The sequence below is a fragment of the Squalius cephalus genome, assembly GCF_949319135.1.
Source record: "Squalius cephalus genome assembly, chromosome: 9".
NCBI lineage: Eukaryota > Metazoa > Chordata > Actinopteri > Cypriniformes > Leuciscidae > Squalius > Squalius cephalus.
Genome location: NC_137130.1, coordinates 2,416,304 through 2,443,382, shown reverse-complemented (window position 1 = coordinate 2,443,382; position 27,079 = coordinate 2,416,304). Strand labels below are relative to the sequence as shown.

The 27,079-nt window shown below is 36.1% G+C and overlaps 3 protein-coding genes across 6 annotated transcripts in view; 2 read left to right on the top strand and 1 right to left on the bottom strand.

Moving 5' to 3' along the window:
* The window catches only part of pdcl3 (phosducin-like 3), a 7,744-nt gene extending 4,174 nt beyond the window's left edge, over positions 1–3,570 (top strand). The window contains exons 5-6 of the mRNA XM_079881918.1: positions 1,538–1,746; positions 3,075–3,570. Coding sequence (XP_079738044.1) covers positions 1,538–1,746; positions 3,075–3,223 — 358 coding nt within the window. The 3' untranslated portion in view covers positions 3,224–3,570. The remainder of the gene's footprint in view (positions 1–1,537; positions 1,747–3,074) is intronic.
* On the bottom strand, positions 3,459–23,180 carry nms (neuromedin S). Of its 4 annotated transcripts, XM_079881919.1 has the most exons (10): positions 23,110–23,180; positions 22,968–23,011; positions 12,668–12,910; positions 11,866–11,918; positions 8,778–8,831; positions 8,668–8,694; positions 8,534–8,587; positions 5,770–5,835; positions 5,565–5,607; positions 3,459–3,959 (listed from the first exon to the last, which is right to left on the bottom strand). In XM_079881919.1, the coding sequence occupies exons 3-10, from the start codon at positions 12,810–12,812 to the stop codon at positions 3,919–3,921; spliced, it is 483 nt and encodes a 160-aa protein (XP_079738045.1). In that variant the 5' UTR covers positions 12,813–12,910; positions 22,968–23,011; positions 23,110–23,180; the 3' UTR covers positions 3,459–3,918. The 4 variants fall into 4 exon arrangements, with proteins under 4 accessions (XP_079738045.1, XP_079738046.1, XP_079738047.1 ...); XM_079881920.1 differs by lacking the exons at positions 22,968–23,011; positions 23,110–23,180 and adding an exon at positions 22,404–22,456; XM_079881921.1 differs by lacking the exons at positions 22,968–23,011; positions 23,110–23,180 and adding an exon at positions 13,025–13,051.
* Positions 22,508–27,079, top strand: part of LOC307164792 (uncharacterized protein) — a 23,838-nt gene continuing 19,266 nt past the window's right edge. Inside the window, exons 1-4 of the mRNA XM_079881915.1 lie at positions 22,508–23,347; positions 24,192–24,287; positions 25,231–25,464; positions 26,113–26,290. Of these exons, the coding sequence (XP_079738041.1) occupies positions 22,790–23,347; positions 24,192–24,287; positions 25,231–25,464; positions 26,113–26,290 (1,066 nt within the window). The 5' untranslated portion in view covers positions 22,508–22,789. The remainder of the gene's footprint in view (positions 23,348–24,191; positions 24,288–25,230; positions 25,465–26,112; positions 26,291–27,079) is intronic.

The following is a 27,079-nucleotide window of genomic DNA, read 5'->3' as shown; positions in this document are numbered from 1 at the left end:
GCATTCATTATAATTTAGATATATGCATTCATTATAATTTAGATATATGCATTCATTATAATTTAGATATATGCATTCATTATAATTTAGAAATATGCATTCATTATAATTTAGATATATGCATTCATTATTTATAATGCAAAATGCTTTGGTAAAGATTGGAATTTTAAAAGCATTGGATTTTATTTAAACAAAAAAGTTCCCATGCACTGTATCTTATTTATGTATATTTCTCTTCTTATTCTTAAAGTGGCTATATGTAAGAATTTTCATGCATTAATCACTCTTTAATTGGCGATGTGTGAACAGCTTGTATAAAACAAGACCTTCCTCGACTTCCTAGGTCGTCTATGAAAGCCTGTAGACTGATGTTTACGTGAATGATTCGGGACGTTTTTGCTGGGAAAATCAAAGGATGTGACGTTTTCTCTCTCACTCCTAAAAGAGTCTCTCTTCTGTTAATGCAGAAAGAGCCATTCTGTACTGTAATGTCACAGATTCATTCAAACTACAGTCAGATCTATATAGTCTCAAATATACTTTATAATCAAACTATTATACGGCCGTGTGTCCACTAAAGAGTTTTTAGCCAGCTGAAAACGCTAGGTGCTCTGCTAAACGCCTAGCTATGGGTGCTTGAGAGCGTTTTGGCAGCGCAGCATTTTTTTCAGTTGAGACGCTTTGCTTGTTATGATATTATAAGTGTTACTAGTATCTCATTTCACACATCTTTTGTTTCTGTGATGATTCTATATTAAAATGTCGATACAATGTAACGTATTTTCTCTGGCTCTTGTTTTAAATGATTTTGTTCCGTTATTATGCTAGTTGTCATGACGACTGTTGACGTTGTACAAGCAGAATGTGGCGGTTGGTCGGTGTGGTATTAGTCCCGCCTCTCCTCCACTGTGATTGGACGGTTGGGTAAAGAGTGACAGTGATGTGCGCTGCGTTTTACCCAAAGTTGAACATTCTTCAACTCTCGGCGACCAGTAAAAAACGTTCAGCGCCTCGTTACACTCATGGCGTTTTAAAAACGCGGCGCTTCCATTGAAGACAATTGAAAAAAATACGCCAGCCACGTGAAAAAACGCTTTGGTGGACTCACGGCCTTAGTGTAGTTTTAATGAGCTCATCTGTCGACATGATGCTGGTGAATCTCAGATCTGCTGCACATACCCACATCTCTATGACCAGATGCTTTCTGAACTGTTGTTTATTCTGTTATTGAGAGGAAAGCGCTGCACATATTTACATATTCATCTAAACGTGGACTGTGTCTGGATGTTCGTTAACAGTAAAAGTATTTACAACTTCTTTTCACTTCTAAGCAAAGAAAGAAAAAGAAGTTCGCCGTGAGTATATCGAGGCCTTGCTGCAGTTCACTGAACGGCCACCGGTGTCGCTAAAAACACAGGTTTCTGAATTCTACATACAGCCCCTTTAACTGATTATGTGCGCTATATAAATACTTCCCTTGCCTAAATGAAAGTGTCATCCAGTACCTTGACTAATAAATGTGTCTGTTATCCCGCAGGATCCCGTTATGCACGCTGATAAACCAGCATCTGTCATATCTGGCCCACAAGTTTCCTCAAACCAAGTTCATCAAATCTATTTCCACCACCTGCATTCCCAACTACCCCGACCGCAACCTGCCCACGCTGTTCATCTACAACGAGGGCGAGATGAAGGCCCAGTTCATCGGCCCGCTGGTTTTTGGAGGCATGAACCTGAAGTGTGACGGTGAGAATGATTTTCTTGCTTAAAATGCTGTGTTTGTGTTAGTTAAACTCCTTTATATCTTATTAACCACTCATGAACACACATGCTATTTGTTGATCACATAAGAAGTGATTGTAATCAAATTTTTTTTTTTTTTAAATTGAAATACTGTTGATTGCCATGATCTTAGCCATTGCTGCTGATAGGCGTTAACTCATAAATAAATAAATGTTGATCACCTAATATAAATTGACTGTTTATAGTACAAACAATAGTTTTTTTTCTAATATCTTACATTCATTAATTTAGCAGAATCTAAATGAATACATTTTCATTCAGCTATATTATTATTTAATAATTGTTATATATGTTATATATATAATATATATATATGTATATGTGTATGTATGCATGTATATATATGTGTGTGTGTGTATATATATATATATATATATATATATATATATATATATATATATATATATATATATATATGAAGAGTTCAGATGCAAAAGCCTCTGAGTGCCATCTGAAATGTTCTAAAATTATCATTTTTTATCAAGCTTGTATATTTATGTTCAGTTATTTCACTTAAATGACAATTAATAGGTCATTTGCATTGCCATTAAAGTGAAATAACTGAACATAAACATACAAGCTTGATAAAAATGATCATTCTAGAAGAAAATTTCAGATGGCACTATAGAGAGATTCCCCCTTTCATGTAAAAGCGCTTTGAGTAGGCCTGCCTAGAAAAGCGCTATATAAATGTAATGAATTATTATTATTATAGAGGCTTTTGCATCTGAACTCTTCATATATATATATATATATATATATATATACACACATTAACTAATTTAAGTGTTATTTATTCTAAAATGAGTAAAAGTGGGTTTTGTGATGATCATTAGGATTTGTGGATACAGAATTTTGTTATATATGTTGTCATTAAATATAATTAAATTGTTACATTTGTTATTATGTATAAGTATAAATCTTTTCCATCATAATAGTTCATACCGACTGTCCAGCACCAAAAATATATAATAAAAAGTATCTATTTTGTATCTAAAGTATCTGACCACAGTGTAATCATGGGAAAATCTCAGAGTAAAACTGGGAGTTGTGAAAAATATGAGACACTGGTGTTTTACCAGACGAGAAGTTTATCCATGTATAATCTTTTTATTCTTTTTCTTTTAATTCCTTTCTGTGTAAAGCACTTTGAGTTGCCATAGTGTATGAAATGTGCTGTATGAATAAACTTGCCTATTTCTGTGTTTACGTTTTCACGTTTCCTTACCAAAGATGTGTATGTAAAGGAGCAGCTGTTCTGTGTGTTTCAGAGCTGGAGTGGCGTTTATCGGAGACCGGAGCGGTGAAGACTGACCTGGAGGAAAACCCCAGAAAACAGATCCAGGATCAGATGATGACGTCCATTCGCTGCTCGGCGCCGAGCCGCAGGAACGGTGATGAGGACTCAGACGAGGACTGACATTACATCACAAACACACACTCACAGCTGGACTGCCATAGTGCCAGTCTCTCAAACTGCAGTCGTTTTGAGGCGACTCAAACACATCGGAAAAGACTGTTTAAGCTGTTGCCGGGCAGACTCTAATATTCGCCATTTTTAAAAACACCTCCACTCTCTGGGACTAGAATGGTGTTTCCCATAGAGAGTGACTCCTGCTTATCTTGCACTCGAAAACATTTTTAAACCAGCCATCATTTTCACAGAAAATTTGCATTGTTTTGTTTTATATTGGATATCTAATAATGCAACCTTTGTCAGTTCAATGCTTGTCACCGTTTATTATATAAAAACATATATTGATTTGATTTGAGTGCATTTTACTGTCTCTTGTGTGTGTGTTAATGACTAGCGACGCTTCCGCTCACCCACATCCCTCTAAACCGAGCTTAAGGACAAGCTGTGATATTTAGGGATATGTCATGAACAATTTCAGGCTATTTCCCATCAATTTCCTTTTTGCATTTTACCATTACCCAGGCTTTCTGATTTGCACCCGCACACTGAAAAGCTTCATCTCTGCTTAGTGTTTTAGCAATAATACGTAAACCGTCGGCAAGCATGAGGTTACATTTATTAAAAGAGGTTTTAATGAAATCTGGTGGTGTTTTGAAGCTTGACAGCAACAATAATGCAGCTTTAACACATTATAGGCGTTACGGTGTCAGAGAGAATCCCAGATAAGAACAGAGGACGTCTGTGGAGAGGAGAAACACACGGGGTTAAATCCACCAATTTACATGGAAATGAATCAAATCTTTAAACTGTTGCTCATGCTCACTATTGTGTATCATTTCCATCTCTGTCACGTCCTATCTGCACTCTATTGGCCCATAAATACCAGCAAAAACCTCAACAATGATGTGTTATTCTTCTCATGCTTTGCTCTCTGTGACAGTGTTTTGCAATCGCCAGGACACGTTTCTCAATACTTGGGTCACTTTTTCTCTGTGAGCTGAACTGGGGATCATTCATCGTTGTTTTGGCACTAAATTTATTCGATTCTTTTCTCATTCAAATGCCACAAAAACTCAATGTACCTACAGGCCAATTTGCACGTTTACATGCAAACCTACAGTTTTTACTAAATCACTTTAATGACTTTCTCAATACTTCGGTCACGGTTTCAAAACTCTTCACACTGTGATTTCAACATCAGTCCATGTGAGAGAAACTGTGGGTTATTTATCACTGCATGTGCACATGATGACATCTTTCAAATTACTTTGACACAAAAAAAAACAAGAGGCCACATTGCACATTTACATACTTTTCAAAACTGTTAAACTAAAAGTCCCCCTGTAGTCAATTATTGTATCCCTTAAAACTCATCTTTGATCACTAAAATGATATATGTAAATTGTTTTTTTCCTTTAAAAATGTTTTCTTCTTGCTTTAAAATATCTTTGAGTGTAACTCGACACCCTTGCCTCATTTAGTATGCGCGGTTCTATGAATATGCAAATGAGCCCCGTCTCCACTCACTCACTCAGCTCAGAGATCCACTGGTTGACGATCACACGTTGATCTGATTGGTTACAAGGTAGTTTGTGACGTCAGAAACACCAGCGATTTCAAAGCGTGTTTTTGAGACTGTCTTTGGTTCACTGCAGTTTTAAGGAGGAAATACTCAGCAATGCTGTCGACTTATGAATTTACACATGGTTTGTCTTAAAGCATATTAAACACACCACATAGACATACAAAAAACATTAAAAGCTGGATTTTAAAAACTATCTTGTAAGTTGTAACCAATCAGTGATCGTCAACGAGTCTCTGAGCTGAGTGAGTGGAGGCGGGGCTCATTTGCATATACATAGAACCACATATACTAAATGAGGCAAGGGTGTCGAGTTACATTCAAGATATTTTAAGGCAAGAAGGAGGAAAATGTTTACATATTTCATTTTGGTGATCAAAGATGAGTTTTAAGGGATAAAATGATTGACTACAGGAGGACTGTAAGCAAGACAGTCTACTAATACTCTAATGACTGCTATTTGACATGTAATTGCTTATAGTTAGCAGAATGATTATAATAAAGTGTTACCAAACTTTGCTTGTGTTCTGGAAGAATGAGTTCATTTGAGCCATGAATTAAGTGTTTTGGTAGTTTTAGTGCATTCTGTGTTCAAAGAGTTTTGAAAAAAATACCAAAGTATTGAGTATTGTGTCCTGGCGATTGTTAAAAAGACATAAAAGTTCTTATGCTGTAATGATTAATGATTTAACCGGTCAAAAAAAAAAAGCAAGAACCCTGAATTGTGCGTCTGCTTTACGCGATGCTTTTGTTCTCACGCACCTCGCGAGTTTCTCCCAGAAGTGCCACAGACGTTCTTCAGCTTCTCTAGGAGAAAGACACACGTTACTCAAAAAAAGACACGGGAGATTAAAGCAAGCACATATTAAACCGTGCATTCATAATCACAATGCTGATCTCCAGCCTAACGCCTTCAACCGAGCGTCTGACAGACACCAACAGAGATCAGAGACGAGCACTGCCGCACCTGCTGTTTCTTCCGGCGCAGAGAGAGCTTCGGCGAGAGGCGCATCAGCGGGTGAACCGAGTGAGACTGAAGACGAGGAGAAAACATAATCATATATACAGTACCGGCCAAAAGTGATTTTAATGACCGTACAATATCTATTAAAGGGTTAGTTCACCCAAAAATGATAATTCTGTCAGTAATTACTCTCCCTCATGTTGTTCAACCCCGTAAGACTTTCGTTCATCTTCAGACACAAATGAAGATATTTCTGATTAAATCTGAAGGTGATGATACACAGGGCAACTTTTTGAGCAATGTTGCTGGGCAATCTTGCTGAGCGATTGTTGCTTGGGCACTTTCCCATTGAAAATGGGCAATACATTTCTATCTGGATAATTTAGATCGGTCGTGGGCCCTGTGTCTCATCTGGTTGCCCGTTGACGGCAACATTGCCCAGGAACATTGCCCAAAAAGTTGCCCTGTGTATCATCACCTTGAGAGTCGTCTCACTCCTCCATAGGCTTCTCTGTAATCGAGATCTGCCATCCCAGAAAAGTTAGTAAAGACATCGTTAAAATAGTCCAAGTGACTACAGTGGCTCAACCTTCAGTTTATCAAGCGACGAGAATACTTTTTGTGCACAAAAAAACAACGACTTTATTCAACTCTTCATTATTATTCAACTATTCATTTTCTTCTGTGTTTTCTTCACGTAGTGTAACAGCGCAGCGCTTCTGGGTTGTAGGGGAGAGCGGGGCACAAAGTAACGCTTTTTGACTTTCTCAGTTTGTGTAAATCTACTTATGGTTCAGAGTATTTATTTTTTCCCACATTCATTTCCCACATGTCTAGTACAATTATGTGGTTTTGTTTTATTAATATAGTATATACTTTTTTCTTGATATACCCCGAAAGAATGGAAGTGAAATGTGACAACATGCCCCATAGGTGGGGTACATTGCAACATGTGAGGGGCATATGACATATGACAGCTTAAAATGTTATCTGATCTAATAAAAAATATATACAAAACAAACTAAAATATTTTCTAAATAAAATACAATTAAAAAACTTTTTCATATAAAATAATGGCAATTTTTAATAATTAAATATAAACTCATTTTTGAGTTTTGACTACGAACACAGGAAAACACAGCTATACAACATAGTTCAAAACAAATAAATAATTAGTAATTTCTGAACATTGACTCTCAGTCTTTATCCACCTTTTTCTCACATTTTCTCAATAAAATTAATAAAAGTATAGAATATAATAGCATATTTCTAATAGGGGCACATTGTAACACAGTGTGACAACATGCCCCCGCCTGCACAACTGGGATTTAAACCCTGCTAGTGTCTTCTGCTAGTTAGCGAAGCATTAAAGAACTCTCTCAACTGTTAAATAACATCTTGGAGATTAAAATAATATCAGATTTGTCTTATTTTAAATAAACACAAAACATAGAGATGAAAAATTAACTTAAGTAAGAAAATTGCTATGGTTTAATAAATGTCTATGGATATCTTCCAAAAAAATAATAATTTTGGCGGATTTTTTTTTCTATATAGTGTTGATATGGCAACTAGTAAATACACAAAGTTTCGTCATCCAAGCATGTGCGGAAGTATTTAAAACAAGCGTGTTACAACTAACCCCGCGTTACGTTGTGCCCCGCGCTCCCCTACGTCAGAACGGAAGCTCACTATTGGCCAGCATCACATGCATCACATGACCAGCGTCGGCCAATAATGAGCCTCCGTTCTGACGTACAACCCAGAAGCGCTGCGCTGTTACACTACGTGAATTCATTCAGGCCCACACAGACGAAAATTAATAGCTGAATAAAGTCTTATTTTTGTTGTTTTTTTGTGCACAAAAAGTATTTTCGTCTCTTGATAAACTGAAGGTTGAGCCACTGTAGTCACTTGGACTATTTTAACGATGTCTTTACTAACTTTTCTGGGATGGCAGATATCGATTACAGAGAAGCCTATGGAGGAGTGAGACAGCTCTCAGATTTAATCAGAAATATCTTAATTTGTGTCTAAATATGAACGAAAGTCTGACGGGGTTGGAACAACATGAGGGAGAGTAATTACTGACAGAACTTTCATTTTTAGGTGAACTAACCCTTAAAACCATCAAAATACACTGTAAAAAGTGTTCAGTTCACTTAATTTTTTTTTTTAGTAAACCCGTTGCCTTAAAATTATTAAGTAAATAAACATAATGCTTAATTGAAAAAAAATAAGTTATGAGAACTTGATAATTCCACATAACTTAATTTTTTCAATTAAGCATGACGTTTATTTACTTAATAATTTTAAGGCAACGGGTTTCCTCAGTTTTTTTAAGTTAAGTCAACTGATCACTTTTTACAGGAAGAACAAACCACTAAACTTGTGCAATTATAATTGGGCAATCTACAGTTACAGGTTTTATTTTACTATGCAAAAAAGCTGACAGGATAATACAAACATAATGACCACAACATAATCAGATATTTATAATTGGTTGGTTCTCTCTTGTTTTTGCATGCGTTCATAATTTCTTTGACAGTCTGGATAAAAATTAATTTGTAAATGTTTCATTGCGTCAGAATGACTAAAACAATCGACTCCAAGCACAACTACGCAATATGACTACAAAATCTTTATAATATTTCAATAAATGGTCAATTTTCCTAGGCTGGACATCACTTTTGGCCACTATATGTTATCAGGGAATATGCATTATATAGAGAGAATGTTTGAGGACAGTAACGTGAGATGTTGATACCTCTCTCTCTACTTCGCCGACTGAGTTCTGTGCTTTGGAATAATGAAACAGGAACTGAAGAGCAGAAGAAAAACGAACAGAACGTCAGTCAGAAACAGGACAGAGAGCAGAAGCTGCTTTATATACGAACTCACCCTCTTAAAAACATTCTGAATCTGCTCCTGTAGAAACACATGAGAGAGTTCAGACATAGGGTCACGGGGTCAAAGGTCATGATGATGAACTCACTCACTCACACACTCACCTGGTCCTGGTTCCTCCACTCCACACCACACAGAGAACTTAGTAAAGCCGAGGCCTAAAAACACAGACATGTACAGTATTAGATAGACTTAAAGGTGCAGTGTGTGCGATTTAGCGGCATCTAGTGGAGAGGTTGCGAATTGCACCCAACAGCAGAGAGTAGCCAGTTAAAGGAGAACTCCGGTCAATTTTAACATTGAGCTCATTTTGTTGTAAATTTGGAGTGCTGTCAATACAGAGAACAACGACAAAAATCGGTGTTGCCTACACCGTGTTATCCTCTTTTTAAAATTTGCACCCTGTTGACTTCAATGGGGCAAGTACTAAACCTGCTTTTAGCCTCTTAACATCCTTGATGTGTCATTACAAGTGCACAGGTCATGTGAGTGATTCCTTCGGAGTGAACACGGGTGAATCTGACTGCAGTAGATGTGAAAGATATTAATAAAAATGATGTTATTTCAGCCAGCGCTCATACCTGTATTTACTTCCTGTTTTCGGTCGAAGTCCATAGTAATCGATTGTCGAGTTCGTGCAGTTAGTTAGTTACCTATGATCATGCACGTGAACTCGACAATCGACTACTGTGGACTTCGACCGAAAACAGGAAATAAATACAAGTATGAATCACTCACATGACCTGTGCACGTGTAATGACACATCAAGGATGTTAAGAGGCTAAAAGCAGGTTTAAAACTTGCCCCATTGAAGTCAACAGGGTGCAAATTTTAAAAGAGGATAACACGGTGTAGGCAACACCGATTTATGTCGTTGTTCTCTGTACTGACAGCACTCCAAATGTACAAAAAAATGAGCTCAATGTTAAAATTGACCGGAGTTCTCCTTTAAGCAGTGAGGTTTCTTTACAAAGATAAATTAAGAAATTAGGTTTACTTTGCAAACATTATTGCGAATATTATTGTTACTTGTTCATCATTGTGTCAGTGTTTTATTCGCTGACTTTAGCTTTAGTTTCTTTGCACAAAGAACAACATAGTGACGAAACGCGTTTGTCCGTTTAGGGCCACTGTAGAAACACGTCGATGTAAGGGGACCCGCGGTGTGTGTAGAGAGAAATGCCTCATTATTTTATTAGGTAAGTTCCATATTCATAAAGCAAAATTTTCCAAATCAAGACCATGTTTTAAATTATTACAAACTGAAACTGACATATGTTTTCAGTCTCTTAACCTCTTAAGTGTCACCGGCCCACCGGTGGGCCCAAAATCATTACATATTTAAAACAGTAATATCCTATAATAAACATAAACTAATCTTGACAAACTATATTTCATTTGAAAGCTTACAAACTCTAGTTTTCATATTTGGTGAATGATTTCCAAAATAAATTAGAGAGGAGCTGTAATTTATCAATTTGCAACAAGAATATTTTCATATTTATAAGGCGTGTTCAGACCTTTATTTTGAAATAGCAATGAACATGAAAAATCATGAAAGAATGGATGAAACCTCAGTTTGTTTTCATGCCAAGAGTTCAAAAGATATCATCCATTCAATTATTTTAGAAAAAAATATATTAATATGTTTTTAATAACACATATGGAAATGAAGGCGCCCTTATATGGGCAGTAATGGAGTCTGGTTGTCACCTAGTGAAAATGTTTGGTACTGCGCCCAAACAAAATCTCACTGAAAGCTCATTTTTTGAGATATCAACCTAAAATTTGAAACACAACTTATTCAGATTTTTGGCTTTGATTTTCTAGCAGTTTTAGAGTCGGCCAGGTTTTAAAAATATATATTTTATATAAAATATGAATAATTAAATTTTTTAAATTGTACATTTTCATAAACAAAAACTTATATAACTTTTTTTTTGTTTCACTTTCTTAATTTATTTCACTTCAACAAAAATCTGCCAAATGTCTTCTTTAAAACAAGACCAATTTTACGTCTATACTCCAAAGCATTCTTTAATTACAACCATTTAAAGTCGAAATGTGCATTTTCATGTATATTTAAAAAAAGGGGGGTGACACTTAAAGGGTTAAATTGGTTAAAAAAATAAATAAATAAGAAAGCTATGTTAATAACTGATATATACTCAAAACTTTTCAATAAAAAAAATAAATATTTTTTTCATTAATGAAGTTTGTAAGTCTGTTTTTTTTGTTGTTGTTAATTTATTAATTTCATACTTGTTATTCATTTTATGTTATGTGTATTATTTGATGTATAATCTTTGTTTATAGACAGTGATGACTGAATGTTTGTATATTGAATTCTGAATATATATATATATATTTAGGGCTGTCAAACGATTAATCGCATCCAAAATAAAAGTTTGTGTTTACATAATATATGTGTGTGTATGGAGTATAATTATTTTCTATATATAAATACACACACATGCACACACATGCATATATATGCATGTGTGTGTATATATAAATACACACACATGCATATATATTTAAGAAAAATGTGTTATTTATATATAAAATATTTATATATAATATAAATTATATGTAATATAAATATATATACACAGTATATACATGCAAATATTTCTTAAATATATACATGCATGTGTGTGTATTTATATATAGAAAATAATTATACACCGTACACACACATATATTATGTAAACACAAACTTTTATTTTGGATGTGATTAATCGCGATTAATCGTTTGACAGCCCTAATATATATATATATATATATATATATATATATATATAGAAATGGCTTATTCTAAGGTAATAAACGGTTCATTATGTAAGGTCTTTATACACCACTGAAAACATAGTTATGGATATGATATTGCATTTCTGTCATCAGATCCGCAATATTACAATATAATATTACAATATAAATATTACGCAATATAAATATTACACAATGCACCTTTAAAATTAACTTGTACATTTGGATGGATGGATGGATGGATGGATGGATGGATAGATAGATAGATAGATAGATAGATAGATAGATAGATAGATAGATAGATAGATAGATAGATAGATATAGATAGATAGATAGATAGATAGATAGATAGATAGATGCGATTCTGTATGGAGTCAATTATTAGACAATACTTAAGCCAAAAATAAAATAATTCATTCATACCTGTATATAATCTCCATAATCATCACAGTCTGTCAGTGGTCTAGGATAGCCTTCTGCAATCACACACAAACACAATCTGTGTTATTGATGAACAGACAGAGATATCCCACTCTAAAATCCTGATGGATTATTATCATCATTTGGAAACAACCTTAAATGAATATTATAGGAATTATTATAACAGGATTTCAACAAAATGCAAAAAAAAAAAAAAAAAAAAAAAAAAATCTAGATGTTTTTGGTAACACATTACAATATAAAAACATTAGTTAATTACATTAGTTACCATAAACTAATAACAATACTTCCACAGCATTTATTACTTACACTAATAAAGTTACATTTTTTAAATCAGAAGTTGCCTCTGTTAATATTATTGAATGTGTCTGAGCTGACATGAACTAACAATGAACAGTTTTATATTTATCAACTTAAACATTCATAGATACTGTAATAAACCTATTGCTCATTAACATTAGTTCATGCATGAACTAACGCTAACTAATGGAATATTATTCCATGTTTAACATACAAGATTGATGATAAAACAAAAGACCTCCATGCACTTTCTAAAAATAGGCTATCCAATAGAGAATCAAATATGAATTTACTTTTATCCATCTTATTTGATTCCTTTAGGATTTATTCCAAATGATCAACAGGAATCTTGAACAAATTACATTAGAAATTCAAGCTGATAATTAACTTTATAAAATAAAAGAAATGCGTCCTGTCATCTGTCGATACACAAAATATGTAGAAATCTAATGTCAGCTGAAACGCAAGTGCTGAAGTTACTCACCAACAGCTGAGTAAAAGCTGCTGATAAACCACACTAAACAGCAGAACACCGAGAAGTGCCGATAGCACGCGCTCCTCCCCATAATATCCGTGTGAGTTGGGCTGAGTTTCTGAAGGATGTTCTGGTTCTGGAGAACTGAAGTCATGCTGATGCTGATAAAGGGTGTAAAGTCTCTCCAGCAGGCGACCAATCAACACCGAGATCGAGTCCCCGCGCGCACCATTACCAGAGCGCGCTCTCGACCTGGGCGCGTCACACACACACACACACACACACACACACACACACACTGTGGAAATAATCACGGATCGAGAGTCACGCGTCACAGGGACACCACATTCAATTATGTGGGCTTACCTTCCACCCTCTTAATTAGTATTAGTGTTAGGCGGTGAGTTTGAGTCAGCTTTACATTCACCATCACCAAACTTTACAGTTTTATTCCTGTATTCTGAAGGTTTAATATATCATGCACCCGATTTATAGAACATTTTTACTCCTAGAAACATGGTGAGATCTTTCTAAGTGATTTTTCTCAATTATAGCCATTAATTATAGGCATTCAGATTTACAGTAGGCCTAAAATTGCAAGCTATAAGTCACATTTATCTGTGCCCTTAATTAAATATATGTCAAAATGCACAAAAAGTTATTGTTTTCGTTGTTTTTGACCCATGTAACCTTGTACTTTAAAGTTCTCATGTACTCAATAATTGTATCCCTTAAAACTCATCTTTGATCACCAAAATTACATTTTTTTCCCTTGAAAAAAACTCTTTATGTCTTAAAATATCTTGAATGTAACTCGACACCCTTGCCTCATTTAGTATTCGCGGTTCTATGAATATGCAAATGAGCCCCGCCTCCACTCACTCACTCAGCTCAGAGATCCACTGGTTGACGATCACACGTTGATCTGATTGGTTACAAGGTCGTTTGTGACGTCAGAAACACCAGCGATTTCAAAGCGTGTTTTTGAGACTGTCTTTGGTTCACTGCAGTTTTAAGAAGGAAACACTCAGTAATGCTGTCGACTTATGAACTTACACATGGTTTAGACATATAAACAACATTACCACCACAGGGGGACTTTAAGATATTCAGGTAGGAAATATACAGACATTTAATAAAGTTATCAAACACTTCACAGTCTTCACAGCATAAATGAAATATAGATTAATCCTTACATTAAAGCTACAAAAGTTATTCAGTCAAGAGCAGAGAGTGATTTTCTCTTTTTCTTTTGTTCTTTGATTATTGTTCCTCTGCCTCAGTTGCATATTTAAACATAATATGTAATGTTTGCGATTCCCAAAGTTATTAATCATCTGGGGAAGTATGTTGATGTATATTGCTTTATTCTGCGCTGTCAAGCTTTGAAAACTCTATGTTGTTGATATATAAATATGGACAAAAACACAAAACAATCCTGTATTTATTAGCACATGAACTTTTTCAGGAGGTCACACATTCAGAATTAGCTGCACTTCTGTTATTATATGTTTACTCATCTGCTAAATTGTAGTCCTGCACTGATAAAAAGGAAATAGCTGAGAGACTATATATAACCAATGCAGAGGATCTTATTAATTCAACCTCTCCAGACTGAAAGAAAAATAACACATGCACCTGTTTTAGATTTAAACAATCGCTGCAGTGGATGTTTTGATCAGTGAAGATTAGAATAACATGTTCATTTATTCCAGATTGGATGGAGCTGTTTTTCCATAAACGGTGACGGCACTGGTTCTGCTGATCGTGTTTCCAGTGTTTCGTCTTTGATGCATTAATAACGAATTACACAGAGGATCGAGGCGCTCGTAACGACACGTTACGCAGATTTACACGCTAAGCTGAGCAGAGGCGAGACCGCGTGACCTTTTCCACTTACTCGGGGCTTTTAGGGCACAACCTAACACTTTTAGACTTTCTCAGTCTGTGAAAACCTACTTAAGATTCAGAGTATTTATTTTTTCCCTCAGAAAAAAATGTCTAGCACAATTATGTGGTTTTGTTTCATTAATACGGTGTATACTTTTTTCTTGATTTAATCTGAAAGAAACTGTGACAACATGCCCCATAGGTGTGGTTCACTGTAATATGACCAGATATGACAGTTTAAAATGCTATCTGATCTAATAAAATACAATTATTAACTATTTATATAAAATAATGGCATTTTTTAAAATAATTAAAATACACATTTTTGAGTTTGACAACGAACACACCGGAAAACACAGCTATACTTCCAAACATAATAATAATTAATAATTTCTGAACATGGACTCTCAGTCTTTATTCACCTTTTTCTCATGGTTTCTCAATAGAATTCATAAAAGTATAGAATATAATATCATAGTTCTAATATGCTCATTGTAACGCAGTGTGACAACATGCCCCGCCAAACCCGGCGAGTGTTTCTGCTGGTTAGATCAGCATTAAAGAACGATCTCAACTGTTAAATAACAGATTGGAGATTAAAATAATATCAGATTTGTCTAATTTTAAATAAACAAAAAAAAAACAGAGATGATATAGATTTCTGAATTTTGGCGCAATTTTTTCTCTATATAGTGTTGCTATAGCAACTAGTAAATACAATAAGTTTCGTCATGCTGTAAGTATTTAAAACAAATGTGTAACAACTTGCCCCGCGTTAGTTTGCTCACCTCCTACTCACTCAGTCTATCCCTCAACTCCTGACATCATGGAAGCAGAGGATTGTGGGTGTACTCATAATTGGGTTTTATTAGTTGAAGTCTAATTGGATTACAGACACCGACCTGAACACCTCTTCCATCCGAGTGTGTGACGGTCATTTGCTTTCAAGGTGGTGAGAGAGATTTATATAGTTAATAACTTGTACAATAATAACCACAAGCTGTAGTGGGCTGGATCGATGGTGGGCACAATATGTTCTTTTAGTTTTTCTATCTTTTTGCAGATTGAAATGTATTGTGTTGGTGTGAGGTATGTTGCTCCAAACAAGGGAAAATGAAAACAAAATCTCAGTGAGAAAAGGTCAGGATGCGGTTTGAATATCTTCACTATTAAAATTATCGGAATTTTATGGTACAAAATGCTGCTGTAAAAAACTATTAATTAGTTAATGGTAAGTTCACTTATGGTGAAAAAAATTATCAAATGGTACATTTAATGTCATTTTACAGTAAAATATGTAAAACAAACAAACAAAATTTAATTTACAGTGGAAAAACCGTATTGATATTCCCAGAATTCTCACACTTGATGGTTTTCTTCTTATTTTTTTGTTATTATATGTTGGATCTCATGTTGTTTATTGCATTATTCCTAACACAAACACAAAACACCAACATGGTGACACATCACACTAAAATAATGCAATAAACATCCATTTATGTAACATAAAACCCTAATGTATCACAAAACAACTAACAAGTGTGATGTGTGTAACTGATGGTGTTTGTGTGTTATAAAATATAGACTTTTATTTATTTTAGACTTTTAAGAACCATGATTTGGTTCCCCAAAGAACCTTTTTGTGATCAGTTCTTAAAAGAACCATTTTTAGAACATATTAACATTCTAAAAAATGCTGGGTTGTTTTAACCCAATTTTGGGTCAAATATGGACTAACCCGACGTTGGGTTAAAAATGCAATTTAAAAATGGACAAACCCAGCCTTTGGGTTACATTTTTAAATTGCATTTTTAACCCAACGTTTGGGTTAGTCCATATTTGACCCAAAATTGGGTTAAAACAACCCAGCATTTTTTAGAATGTTAATATGTTCTAAAAATGGTTCTTTTAAGAACTGATCACTAAAAGGTTCTTTGGGGAACCAAATCATGGGTCTTCTATGGCATCGGTGTAAAATCCCGCTCTTAGAACCTTTATTTTCAAGATTTCACCGTATTTTTTACACTCTAAAAACTGCTGGGTTGTTTCAACCTAACTTTGGGTCAAATATAAACTAACCCAGCCATTGGGTTAAATTTTTTGTCCAGTTTGTCCATATTTGACCCAAAATTGGGTTAAAACAACCCAGCATTTAAAGTTCTCTGGTAAAGTTCTGGCAACCGTTTTTTACCGTAACTTTTGCTCACTGATCCCCACACACACACACACACACACACACACTCTCATGAATGAGCATCTGAAGGGCTTTTAAGAGACGACCTCTTCTCATTTCTGCTGGAATGAGTAAACACATCATGCAGCCATAACTACAAAACGGTTTAGTCATGAAATGTCATGTGCTCCCAGCTGGCCTATCAAAGCGCAGGCAGATTGACTCCTATAGTGTGTGTGTGTTTATTGCAGATAGATACTCGTCCGGCTGGAAACAGTTTGATACTCTTCATGTCATCTTATTGATTGAAAATAACAGAGTTATTATAGTCAGAGGAGCTGATGCGGTCCAGGCCACAGATGGCGTGAAGAAAGAACAGGGACCGGTGAAGTTCGTAAGCGCTTTTATAGTCGAAGTGATTGTTATTCTCCAGCTAGAATGTGCATGATGTAGTTTGTAATGCCAAGAGAGCGATCAAACGTTAATTTACTGGAAGCCAATCTGTGTGAATTGCAGTGTGACGGACTGAAAAGAAAAGTTTCCTGCATTGTTACCGGCTGTCAGGAGAAATGTGTAAGAACAGTCAAACGAGGTGTGAGAGTCTCGGGTCTCAGGTTTAACGATGTCAGGTTGTTCTGCTGGACGACAGGTGATGATAGACCACCATAATGAGCCAATCAGACGTCAGACTGGACACATGGAGGTGAGACTTCTGAATCACTGAGGTCTTAATCAGACAGGCACCTATGGCAAGCCGTTTTAGCTTCAATTGTACCCGGCGTTACTCGTCGTAATTGCATTTTTACTAGTAAGAATTCAATTAGAGAGCTCTACAATTCAATTCTTACTAGTAGCAATTACAATTAGAGAATTCTACAATTCAATTCTTAGCAATTACAATTAGAGAGCTCTCTAATGGAATTTTTACAAGTAAAAAACGAATTAAAGATATGTATAATTGCAGAGCTCTGTTATTGAATTAAAGAGCTCTGCAATTGCATTCTTACTAGTAATAATTGAATTGTAGAGCTCCGTAATTAAAAATGAATGGAAGTCAATGGAGACATATGACTAGTAAAAATTCATTTGTAGGGCTCTCTAATTGTAATTGTTACTAGTATGAATGCAATTACGACGAGTAACGCTGGGTACAATTAAAGCTATAAACAGCTTGCCATAGGCACACGTGTCCATGAGAGAACACATGTAAGCATTGACTTTCTTGGTTTGATAAATACAGTGAGGAAAATAAGTATTTGAACACCCTGCTATTTTGCAAGTTCTCCCACTTAGAAATCATGGAGGGGTCAAAATTGTCATCGTAGGTGCATGTCCACTGTGAGAGACATAATCTAAAAAAAAAAATCCAGAAATCACAATGTATGATTTTTTAACTATTTATTTGTATGATACAGCTGCAAATAAGTATTTGAACACCTGAGAAAATCAATGTTAATATTTGGTACAGTAGCCTTTGTTTGCAATTACAGAGGTCAAACGTTTCCTGTAGTTTTTCACCAGGTTTGCACACACTGCAGGAGGGATTTTGGCCCACTCCTCCACACAGATCTTCTCTAGATCAGTCAGGTTTCTGGGCTGTCGCTGAGAAACACGGAGTTTGAGCTCCCTCCAAAGATTCTCTATTGGGTTTAGGTCTGGAGACTGGATAGGCCACGCCAGAACCTTGATATGCTTCTTACAGAGCCACTCCTTGGTTATCCTGGCTGTGTGCTTCGGGTCATTGTCATGTTGGAAGACCCAGCCTCGACCCATCTTCAATGCTCTAACTGAGGGAAGGAGGTTGTTCCCCAAAATCTGGCAATACATGGCCCCGGTCATCCTCTCCTTAATACAGTGCAGTCGCCCTGTCCCATGTGCAGAAAAACACCCCCAAAGCATGATGCTACCACCCCCATGCTTCACAGTAGGGATGGTGTTCTTGGGATGGTACTCATCATTCTTCTTCCTCCAAACACGTTTAGTGGAATTATGACCAAAAAGTTCTATTTTGGTCTCATCTGACCACATGACTTTCTCCCATGACTCCTCTGGATCATCCAAATGGTCATTGGCAAACTTAAGACGGGCCTTGACATGTGCTGGTTTAAGCAGGGGAACCTTCCGTGCCATGCATGATTTCAAACCATGACGTCTTAGTGTATTACCAACAGTAACCTTGGAAACGGTGGTCCCAGCTCTTTTCAGGTCATTGACCAGCTCCTCCCGTGTAGTTCTGGGCTGATTTCTCACCTTTCTTAGGATCATTGAGACCCCACGAGGTGAGATCTTGCATGGAGCCCCAGTCCGAGGGAGATTGACAGTCATGTTTAGCTTCTTCCATTTTCTAATGATTGCTCCAACAGTGGACCTTTTTTCACCAAGCTGCTTGGCAATTTCCCCGTAGCCCTTTCCAGCCTTGTGGAGGTGTACAATTTTGTCTCTAGTGTCTTTGGACAGCTCTTTGGTCTTGGCCATGTTAGTAGTTGGATTCTTACTGATTGTATGGGGTGGACAGGTGTCTTTATGCAGCTAACGACCTCAAACAGGTGCATCTAATTTAGGATAATAAATGGAGTGGAGGTGGACATTTTAAAGGCAGACTAACAGGTCTTTGAGGGTCAGAATTCTAGCTGATAGACAGGTGTTCAAATACTTATTTGCAGCTGTATCATACAAATAAATAGTTAAAAAATCATATATTGTGATTTCTGGATTTTTTTTTTTAGATTATGTCTCTCACAGTGGACATGCACCTACGATGACAATTTCAGACCCCTCCATGATTTCCAAGTGGGAGAACTTGCAAAATAGCAGGGTGTTCAAATACTTATTTTCCTCACTGTAGATTGGGAAGAGACTGATAGTTTCACTTGAGCGATCCCCCCTTTTTGAGTTACGTTAGCTGTGTTTCCATCAAAAGTTGCACTATTTAACATGTGCAAATGAAGCAGTGTTTCCATCTCATGTGTTCAAGAGAACAAAATCGTCACTTCCTGGGAAACTGATGCAAAATATCTCCCAATAAAAATGGAAGTTGCAGCAATCGGGCTCTTTTGCCCTGCCATAAACGTTATGTTATATTTTACTATAACCTAAATCATTGTGCCGTCAAAACTGGAAATCACATAAATGTGTAGTCGAGGGGTTTCAATTTCTTTTATACAAACATGCATGGAGAGAAATTAGACATAGTGGAGACCTGCAATCTAACAGAAGGCAGGAATTGCAGCCCGATGTGCTCAGGATTTAATACTGGTTTGTATTTGTTCATTTTATCCAGAGTGACTTACAGTGAGTTCAAGCTTTGCATTTCATCAGTATATCATCAGTGTAACTTGCCTTGTAATCCTGACAGGTATGCAAAAAGCAAATGATTCATTTGTGTTTTATAACAATTTGAAACATTAACTCATTCACTCCACTGCCTCTATAAGGTTTATTATATATAAACTTCAAACTTTTGTTTTTAACTCTTAGACAACATTCAGATTGACTTTGTAGGTCCTGTTAATGCACACTCAGGTTTGTATAAGGAGGAACTCATGTCTGCTTGTTTTCCTCGGTCCTGTTTTGCAGGTTATGATCAGTCGCTTTGGTATGAAGGATTTATTGTGGTTGTTTGCTTATTGAATTCCAAAAATACAAAACAACTCAGTAGGTTCTCAAGATATTTAAAGGGCTGGTTGATTATGATTTCACTTTTCTAGCTTTAGTTAGTGTGTAATGTTGCTGTTTGAGCATAAACAACATCTGCAAAGTTACAACGCTCCGGCCTGGTTGGCTCTTATTACGACTTTCTATTCACAGTTTTAATCCCTCATTTCTTTGATCAAACTTCTCACTTCACCTTCTTTGAAACTGTATCAAATGCACTTCTTTGAAAAAAAAGAAACATTTCAGTGAGCTTTACTATTTAAAATTATTCATAAAAATAACATATTTGCTCAGCTATAGGTGGCAGGTGCATCTTGGGCTAGCTAGCATGTTAGCTTAGCACAACATCAATACATGACAATTTATGAGATTAAAACCATGTTTTTGCTCCAAACCTACTTTTTAACGTTAGTCGAGTGTTTTAAATCACCTAATCTGATGTGGTTTCAGATCAGAAAATTATTATAATATATATTATTTTATAATATTCAGGACATTGATAAAAGCTATGTCGATTAGCATTGCATTAAATAAATAAATACTATTGTTATAAAAATACCCGACATGGCATGAAGAACACATATACATCGTCGCAATCGTATATTTATTGCCTCCAAAAAGCCTCTATCCGCATGTTATAGCGATCTTATCCAAGTCAATAGAAGACAAGCCTGCAGCATTTAGCCAAAAAAACGTAACAGCTAATGCTAACGCTGCGACTGTGTCATATCGCAGGAAAGGAGACCAGAGGCCTTTTTTTTTTTTAAATGAATGTCAATGCGAAGAGTCTTCACTGCACTGAATAAACCGCTTTTGTGAAGAAAAAGCTTATCATTTAATTAATCGACTAAGATCTCTGGCTTTATGTAAGGCACTTCCTGGAATGTCACATGATATGCATGTTCATCACGAGTGCCATTTGTGGACTAAACGTGCATAGAGCGCCCTCAGGCTGCCAGGATGAATTGAAAACAGTCAAGAGTATCCAGCTCTCATAATGATTACATCGGCACATTTTGGGTAAAAACCAAGAGGGATGTTGTTTTGTCAAGCATTTTTATGATGACCATACAGGAGATTTTCCTCGGTGGATGCTGCTGACTGCTGCTGAATTCATATTAAAGGTACATCAACATGAGTTTATTTTCATTACTCATGACACAAATTAAGACATAACTGTCACTATGTTTCTCAGAATAAAATACAGGCCAAATACTGAAGCTTGAGTCTTTTTAATGATTTTGTCAAGGTTATAACATTAGCAGTAACTTTAAACTAATTTAAAGTTCCCCTGTGGTGAAAATCCGGCTTTTAATGTTGTTTATATGTCTATGTGGTGTTTTTAATATGCTTTAAGACAAACCATGTGTAAATTCATAAGTCGACACCATTGCTGAGTATTTTCTCCTTAAAACTGCAGTGAACCAAAGACATTAGGCTTAGTTTATGACATCAAAGTACCACGAGAGTGATTGAAAAGCATACATCTCTAATCGCTCTCGCTGTTTTTTGATTCCATCCTCCAATCGGTCTGTGCAGCGCCGGTTAAAGTCCAACAAGCCTTGCCTTGACACAAAATTGAAATCGCAGGTGTTTCTGACGTCACAAACTATCTTGTAACCAATCAGGTCAATGTGTGATCGTCCTCGAGTGGGTCTGCTGTGAGTGAGTGGAGGCGGGGCTAATTTGCATATTCATAGAACCGCCTATAAAACTAGCCTACATTCAATCTATTTTAAGGCATGCATACTTTTTTTCAAGGAAAAAACATTTAAATATGTAATTTTGGTGATCAAAGATTAATTTTAGAGGATACAATTATTGACTACAGTGGTGGACTTTAATCAAAGAACGATTCAGTGCGTTGGCGAACTTGTGAAGGACAACAATTGTTGCTGTTCTCTGAAAGGAGTGCAGCTGCAAGACAATGAGTCCATCTACTGGAAACACACGATACTAGCAGCACTCTAAAATACAGCAACAGATGAAAATTATACACACTGCACGTATATGTAATAGCCTACTGACCTCGGTTTCCTCATGTTTACAATACTACAAGTCGTGATATCTCTTTACTGATGATAATGTGTCAGACATTGCATAAACCGTTTACTTCCGATGCATATCGGACTATAGGCCTAGTGCAAATTAATCTAAAAGGAAGACTTCCTGAGAGCGGCACAGCAAAACGCCTTCAAAACTTAGTTTCGCGATCGATATTCGTCGGATATTCGCCTGCAAAAACGTTTTCTGACTGTACAACAGAGATAGAGATGGTTGCATAAAAATTTAAGAAAGACGTAAATTTAAGTAGCCTAATAAAAAATATTCCTTCCTTCTGGAATTGCCTGTTGAGTCATCGTTTCCAAACAAACGAAACTGAAGCGTTCGTGGTTTCTTTTTAATGCAGCAAAATGGCAGATGAAGTTTCACTCGATCGGGAATCTCTCAGATGCTCCATTTGTATGGATCTCTTCAGAAATCCAGCGATTATTCCCTGTGGACACAGTTTCTGCACGAACTGCATTACAGGTGTGTGGGATCGGGATGTGTGCAGATGCCCTCAATGCAAACACACTTTTAACCACAGACCTGCTCTCATTGACTGGCTCCACGTGAAGGAACTTTCCGAGAAGCTGATGAAGATGAGAAGAACACAGGCTGAGGTTGATGAAGATGTGAGCTGTGACTCCTGCACCTCGAGGACGAGCAAAGCCATCAGATCCTGCCTCACCTGTCTCGCCTCTTACTGCGAGTCTCACCTGGAGAAACACAACGAGCTCCACGGGTGGAGGAAACACCAGCTGACGGATTCAGCCACGGATCTCCACCGCAAAACCTGCTCTCAGCACGGGAAACTCATCGATGTTTTCTGTCGTACTGATCAGCAGTGTGTGTGTCTGCTGTGTGCAATACATGAACACAAGAGTCACGACACCATCTCAGCATCTGATGAAAGAGCAGACAGACAGGTAGAGGTCCTTCCAGATTATTGTGGCTTTTACTGGTGACACTTTACAATAAGCTCTCATTTGTTAATATTAATGAACTAACAATGAGCAATACATTTGTTACAGTATTTATTAATCGTTGTTAATGTTAGTTTGTTGTTTGTTCATGTTAGTTCACATGCATTAACTAATAAAGTCCCCCGTAGTCAATAATTTTATCCCTTAAAACTCATCTTTGATCAAAATTCAAAATTTGAATCAAAATTACATATTTAAAAGTTTTTTCCTTGAAAAAAATTCTTGAATAGCTTGAATGTAACTCTACACCTTATTTACTATACATGGTTCTATGAATATGCAAATGAGCCCCGCCTCCACTCACTCACTCAGCTCAGAGATCCACTGGTTGACGATCACACGTTGATCTGATTGGTTACAATGTAGTTTGTGACGTCAGAAACACCAGCGATTTCAAAGCGTGTTTTTGAGACTGTCTTTGGTTCACTGCAGTTTTAAGGAGAAAATACTCAGCAATGCTGTCGACTTATGAATTTACACATGATTTGTCTTAAAGCATATTAAAAACACCACATATAAACAACATTAAAAGCTGGATTTTCACCACAGGGCGACTTTTACTAACAAATTCAACTTTTGATTTTAATAATGTATTTAGTAAATGTTGAAATTAACATTAAGTAGAAGTATTGTTCATTCTTAGTTAGCTAAAGTTGTTAACTAATGCAACCTTATTGTAAAGTGTTACCAATATCTTAATCCTGGTATCTAAAAGTTAACGTAATGCGCATTTACAGGTTTTATCTGCAGTTAAAAACTAAAGTATATAACTATTTTCTGTCGCCAGAGGAAGTTAATGGAAACGCGTGTGAAGTTTCTGCAGAACATCCAAGACAGAGAGAAGGATTTTAAAGAGCTAACGCAGGCTGAGGAGTCGATCCGAGTGAGTATTGATCGGCTTTATTGAGTATTGATCACAGATCTCATGTTATCAGTCCTATAATGATTCATGTATCCACTTTGCCTCATATGTTTCTCCTTAAATTCCTTAGGAGAAGTACATCTGAGTAAGAGTATATATTTGTGGATATTAATGTGGAAAGCAGCTCATATCATTTGTTCTTTGCAGAGTTTGATGAAAGATGTTTGATGAGAGATGTTTGATGAGAGATGTTTGATGAGAGATGTTGGCAAATCTGAGCACAGTTTGAGAAATTGTTGAGACGTCTTCTGAAACTCTAGAGACAGATCTTGGATTTTTCTTTTCAGGAGAAACATCTGAGAAGCAAATACCCAGCTAACAAGCATATTTTTGTTTGATTTTGTTAACTTTCCCATTAAGTTATGGAAATGTTATTTCTGAATGTTTTCTAAAGGATCTAAACATTCAGTTTTTAAAATGTTTTAAAATGTTTTTGCATGGTTAAGGGAACATTAAATTTATAAAATATATTTTATATATATTTTTTTTCACATAATGTGGGAACATTCTATTTAATGTTACTTTTGAATGTTCTCTAAACATTCTGAAACCAGTAGTTCCATTTAAAAACATTAGACAAACATCTAACTAAAACATTCCATCAATGATGTATAATGTTTTCATGCTAACTATTTTAGAACATTATTAAAGAGATACATTTATATGAATATTATGTTACTGGAAGAACGTTTGTTCATAACTTATGATTTCATAACCTTGCCGGAATGTTATTTCAGAAATGTAAAGTTCTAAGAAAATACAAATCATGCAGTTAGCTATTAATCAAGTATTCATTTAGGCAGAAATAATGAGCTTGTTAAAGCAATTATTACAAGTTGTGATATCATAGTGATTCCAGTATATGTAAAATATATTTAGTTTGTGGTTGTTCTTCCTGGAACAGCGTTCAGCACAGACCGCAGTCACAGAGAGCGAGCGGGTCTTCAGCGAGGTCGTGTCCTGCGTTCAGAAAACATGCTGTCGTGTGAAGGAACTGATCTCAGATCAGCAGAGAGCTGAACTCAGTCACGTTGAAGGACTTCAGGAGAAAGTCCAACAGAAGATAGCTGGCATGAAGAGGACGGTGTCTGAGCTTGATCAGTTTATGACCACTGAAGATCACATTCATTTCCTGCAGGTTTGTGAAGATCCTCCGAAAACAAACTCGTATTCTGATCAAGAGTCTGACGTTAAAGTCCCCCTGGAGTCAATGATCGTATCCCTTAAAACTCATCTTTCATCACCGAAATTACATATTATAACATTTTTTCTTTATGCCTTAATGTAACTCTAGACGCTTGCCTCATTTAGTATGCGCGGTTCTATGAATATGCAAATGAGCCCCGTCCTCCACTCACTCACTCAGCTCAGAGATCCACTGGTTGACGATCACACGTTGATCTGATTGGTTATAAGGTAGTTTGTGACGTCAGAAACACCAGCGATTTCAAAGCGTGTTTTTGAGACTGTCTTTGGTTCACTGCAGTTTTAAGGAGGAAATACTCAGCAATGCTGTCGACTTATGAATTTACACATGGTTTGTCTTAAAGCATATTAAAAACACCACATAGACACATAAACAACATTAAAAACTGGATTTTCACTTTAATAAAACACTAAGTTTATAAAACAACAACACTTCCTCAATGTTTGATGAGGAAAGCACTAGATTATATTTACTTTTCGATATATATATTTTTAATTTAGGTTATTGACAAAGTTTCTAAAGAATTAATGTACGTTTTTGTATTTTGTTCTTTCTGCATTATTTGTGATATATCTGTAGAATTACCCGTCTGACTGTGAAGAATCCGCGTCTGAAGGATTTGAAGATCTTTCCAGCATTTCTGAACGTCCAGATGCTTTTTTTCACAACGTGAGGAAGCTGGTTTCTAAAATGCAAGAGCGTTTGATGGATGTCACCAAAACGACAGAGATCGAGATCAAGATCAAGTCTGTAAAAGGTTGGAAGACATCATTAAATATAAAGAAAAACTGATAGATTCTCCATTTTCGAGTTCTTTCCATATGTCTGTTACACTGTAAAAACTGCGATATGATCAATGACAACATATGATTTTACATTACTTCAACTCATCAAAATAAGATAAGCAATTTTTGCTATTTCACGTCACGAAATATGGAAACTCGAGTCTTTTCTATGATATATAGTTTGTGTGGGACAGTGACAGTTAAAGTCCTCCTGTACTCAATCATTGTATCTCTTAAAACTCATCTTTGATCACCAAAATGACATATTTAAAAGTTTATTTCCCTCGAAAAAAAAACGTCATGCCTTAAAATATCTTGAATGTAACTCGACACCCTTGCCTCATTTAGTATATGCGGTTCTATGAATATGCAAATGAGCCCCGCCTCCACTCACTCACTCAGCTCAGAGATCCACTGGTTGACGATTGACGTCAGAAACTCCAGCGATTTCAAATTGTTTATATGTTGTTTTATATGTCTATGTGTTTATAAACCATGTGTAAATTCATAAGTCGACACCATTGCTGAGTATTTTCTCCTTAAAACTGCAGTGAACCAAAGACAGTCTCAAAAACACGCTTTGAAATCGCTGGTGTTTCTGACGTCACAAACTACCTTGTAACCAATCAGATCAACGTGTGATCGTCAACCAGTGGATCTCTGAGCTGAGTGAGTGAGTGGAGGCGGGGCTCATTTGCATATTCATAGAACCACGCATACTAAATGAGGAAAGGGTGTCGAGTTACATTCAAGATATTTTA

What these genes read in the sequence shown, in the direction of transcription:
- nms (XM_079881919.1), bottom strand. Translation starts at nt 12,812, where the DNA reads ATGACTTCAGTTCTCCAGAACCAGAACATCCTTCAGAAACTCAGCCCA. An exon ending in CAGCTTTTACTCAGCTGTTG is followed by an intron (nt 11,919 to 12,667) that starts GTGAGTAACTTC and finishes GTGTGATTGCAG; the next exon opens with AAGGCTATCCTAGACCACTG. An exon ending in TTCAGAATGTTTTTAAGAGG is followed by an intron (nt 8,588 to 8,667) that starts GTGAGTTCGTAT and finishes TCTGCTCTTCAG; the next exon opens with TTCCTGTTTCATTATTCCAA.